We start from the raw sequence: 4,063 nt of genomic DNA on the forward strand, positions 1-4,063 counted from the left end.
GCCCGAGGCCGGCGGCCAGGAGGCTGTGGGTCGCGTAGGTGAGGGCGCCTCTTCCTTGTGCTGAACCCCGACCCTGGAGAGGAGAAGCCGGCGTCCCTGGAGGCCAGCGGGCACGTGTCACTGTAATCACCCCCCTCGGGCCCCGGAGCCCTGTGGGCCTTGGGGTGCACAGAGGGCACCCCTTTTTTATGGAGGAGGAAGCTGAGGCCCAGAGAGGGCACGTGGCTCGTTGCCCACAGGCCGGAGCCCAACCAATGTGAAGGCCTCCCGGCTCCCGGGGCCGTGAATGGCCAGTGGATCGTCTGTGATCGGGGAACGGGGTCAGGGGTCAGTGTCCTGGCCTCTGAGGTCGGGGAGGGGACAGGGGGGCAGGTGGCATTGCACAGAGGAGGTGGCACCAGGCAGGGACACTTGACACCTTTTTTTAAAATTTTTTGTTTATTGATTTCAGAGAGGAAGGGAGGAGAGAGAGAGAGAGAGAGACATCAGTGATGAGAGAGGACCATGGATCGGCTGCCTCCTGCACGCCCCACACTGGGGATCAAGCCCGCAACCCGGGCATGTGCCCTGAGTGGGAATCGAACCCTGACCTCCTGGTTCATAGGTCGATGCTCAACCACTGAGCCACACCGGCCGGGCCACCTGCCACCCTCTAAGGCTGCTCCCCCTACTCTCGCTCTTGGTGCAATCCCCCCTCCCCCCTCTGCCCTCCCCAAGGCTTGGGAGTCTGAGTGGGGGTGTCAGGTGGGGTTGGGGCTCACGTACCAGGTGAGCCTCCAGCAAGCCCCGCCCCCTAGACAGAGCCTCGAGGCCGCCGGCCGACCCCTGAGGAAGATGGGGAGCCCACCCCCCCAGGAGGCTCTCAGAGGCCCCCTGAGACCGTCACTGGACTAGACAGGGGCCCAGGCTTGCTGGATGTCAGGGTCACCGGCGCCCCTCGCACTGCAGTGTTGGGAGCGGGACTCCGGGCGGGGTGCGACTTGGGCCCAGACGGCAGAGGAGGCAGAGGTGGCCGTGGTCGGTCAGGACAGGCCTCCTGGGGGAGGACACCTTGAACTTGGCTCTGAACTGGTGAGGCCGACGGTGGAGGCCGATGGTGGAGGCCGAGGAGAAACGGCAGACAGGGCGTGGGAGCGGGGTCCCGGCCTGTCGCTGAGAGCCTGTCTCAAGGACTGTAGGGGCTGTCCTTCAGGCCCCCCGCCCCGGCCCCTGCCATCTGGTGAAGGGGCGAGGAGAGAAGGGGACCCCCCCAGGAACCCCAACCCCACGCTGCTCCGCGATGCAAAGCCATTTGCCGCTAATGACACCGTCGCCCCAGAAGCCTGTCATTGTGGGGCTCGGGGCTCGCAAAATAGTAATTAATCCTCACCCCCCCTTCTCAGGCCAGGGATGCAGGAAGGGGCGGGAGGTCCCCCGGGGGGCCGGGCGGAGGGAGGAGCCGGCGTCCTGCCCCCAGGTGGACTCCAACCTGCAGAGGCTGCTCTGCGGCCCTGACCTTGAGCTCCGGCCGGCATGTCCCTCTCCCGCGGGCCCTCCCCGAGCCGGAGGCTCATCCTTGTGGCACGCGGGGTGCTGATCCCCTGGAATGGGACGGCGCTGCTCCAGGGCCCCCCGGGCCAGCTCCTGGCCTGTAGGTGTCAGCCGACGCCCCCCGGAGAGCCCCAGGGGCCCCAGGAGGGGGTCGCCTGAGACTTTCTGTCCCAGCTGCTGTCTGCAGGCCCTGGCGGAGGAGGAGGAGGAGGAGGAGAGGGAGAAGGAGGAGGAGGAGGAGGAGGAGGAGGGGGAGGAGGGGGACAGCACAGGCCCCTCTGGTCCCTGCCTCTCCCCCGAGGCGCAGACCTGGCCCCCTCTGGGGGCGTCTGGCCCTGGATGGAGGCGATGCCCAGCGAGGAGGGTGAGGAGGACCCTGGCCGGCCACACGTCCTCACCCCTGCCTTTCCCCCAGGTTCCATGTATGACGGCCTCGCTGACAATTACAACTACGGCACCGGCACCACCAACCGGAGCAGCTACTACTCCAAGCTGCAGGCGGGCAGCGGCTCGTGGGGCTACCCGGTAAGGAGCTCAGGGGCGCCGAGTGTCTGCGGGGGGGGGGGTCTAGGGTGCAGGGAACCGCACGGATGCAGAGAGGGGACCCCCAGCTCTGAGCAGGGCCCTTGGCTCATCTCCTGTTCTGGGCTGAGGGGATGTTTCTGAGTGTCATTCTTCAAGAGCATCAAGAAAATGTCTTTATTTTTTAAAATCCTCACCCAAGGATATTTTTCCATTGGTTTTTGTTAGAGTGAAAGGGAGGGAGGGAGGGAGGGAGAGAGAGAAACGTCGATGTGAGAGAGACACGTGGATGGGCTGCCTCCTGCACAGACCCCCAACCGGGGATGGGGATCGAACCTGCAACCCAGGCACCTGCCCTTGACCGGGAATCGAACCCGTGACCCTTCGGTACAGGGGCCGGCGCTCTGACCACCGAGCCACACCAGCCACGGCCGCAGGGGGCTCTTCATCCCCCTCCTGTGTGGGCTCCTTGGATATTTCTGAATGTCTCCAAGGAGAAACGTTCTTTAAAAGCATCCGCCAAAGGTCACTTTTTCGAGTCCGCTTGGCAGCGTCTGATCGGGTCGCACGGCGGATGCGAGCTCCCTGGGGTCCGTTTGTGGTTGGAGCGAGACGTAAGGTTTTGTTGTTGTCCAGTTGACGCGGGTAGAGATGATTTTAGATCCTGTCCTCCCAGCCCAGGGGTCCTCAAACTACGGCCCGCGGGCCACATGCAAATACAAATATTGTATTTGTTCCTGTTTTGCTTTTTTACTTCAAAATAAGATATGTGCAGTGTGCATAGGAATTTGTTCATAGTTTTTTTTTAAACTATAGTCCGGCCCTCCAACGGTCTGAGGGACAGTGAACTGGCCCCCTGTTTAAAAAGTTTGAGGACCCCTGATCAGGAGTCCTCTTGTGGTCAGCGTGTTCCTTCCTCCTGAGCATCTCGTTGGGGCTCATTTCGGAGGCCTGGTGTTTGGCGTTTGTTTGTTTGTTATTGCGTGTTATTGCTGAGGGACTAAAGGGAACACGAACCAGGATCGGCTGCAAACCCAGGTCCCTCCGTGTCTTTTTTCTGATTCTTAATGTCAGTTGATACCCTGGGTGCCGCGTGAGTCCAGGGGACAGACCCTAAGGGGGCGGCGGGTCAGGCCCAGGTGTGAATCCAGAGCTTTGACACAGAGCAGGCGACCGGCCAGGCAGGTGGGGTCGGCGAGAGCCCGAGGGCGGGGCGCTGGGTGGGACCCGCAGGCGCAGGCGAGGGGAACGATCTCGCTGATGCTGACGACGCAGGTGGTACCGGGAGGCTCGGTCCTGCTCAGAGACTCCAGATAAACCGCCCGACGCCTCTGGGTGCTGCCCTCCCATCTGGGAAACGGGGGCGGGGCCACCGGGGAGCCCACGTCACTCACCAACGTTGATACATTGTTGCAGCAGCGCTGCTGCGTGTAACCCACTTGGTTACAAGCATGAAACTTTGTAACCAGGCGCCGTCGACATCGCCCTTGGCCCACCGTGAGCATTGGCTCCAACCCACCGGCTCCCAATGCCCCCCCCACCCCGTGTTCTGACCACCAGGGAAAATCCCTTCTCTTTCCCGCACCCCAAGGCCCACCCTCCTGCCCCTCCCTCCTTGGCAGGGCCTCAGACGTGACTCACGCCAGGGCACCTGCCGGGGCACGTCCTGTCTCCTCTCAGCTCCGCGGAGGCTCTGGGAACGGCAGGGAGCTGCGTGCACACGGGGCTTTGGCCAGGGAGGGCCGAGGAGGAGGAGGAAACGGAATCATGCACATTGGAGCCAGGCCCGCAGGCAGATGAGCGAGGCCCAGGACTTCTCCCGGCCCCCAGGTCTATGGCTTCTGGTGATTTTGTCGATTTCAACAAGTCTGTACTGTTCTTGGAAAACTCCTTCTCGAGGCCCTCGAAGCGTCGTGCGGGCGGGAGTGGAGGCTGTTTTCCGTGGGGGCTCATGGCTCAGTGACGTCACCCCCTGGTTGCCGGGTCCTGGGCAAGGGAGACGGGGGGGGGG

The 4,063-nt window shown here is 63.1% G+C and overlaps 1 protein-coding gene across 1 annotated transcript in view; it reads left to right on the forward strand.

Annotated features, from left to right (window-relative positions):
- The first annotated feature begins 1,512 nt into the window (after positions 1–1,512).
- Positions 1,513–4,063, forward strand: part of PKP1 (plakophilin 1) — a 22,503-nt gene continuing 19,952 nt past the window's right edge. The window contains 2 exon segments of the mRNA XM_014533390.1: positions 1,513–1,630; positions 1,832–2,055. Of these exon segments, the coding sequence (XP_014388876.1) occupies positions 1,513–1,630; positions 1,832–2,055 (342 nt within the window).

The sequence above is a fragment of the Myotis brandtii genome, unplaced genomic scaffold (assembly GCF_000412655.1).
Source record: "Myotis brandtii unplaced genomic scaffold, ASM41265v1 scaffold975, whole genome shotgun sequence".
NCBI lineage: Eukaryota > Metazoa > Chordata > Mammalia > Chiroptera > Vespertilionidae > Myotis > Myotis brandtii.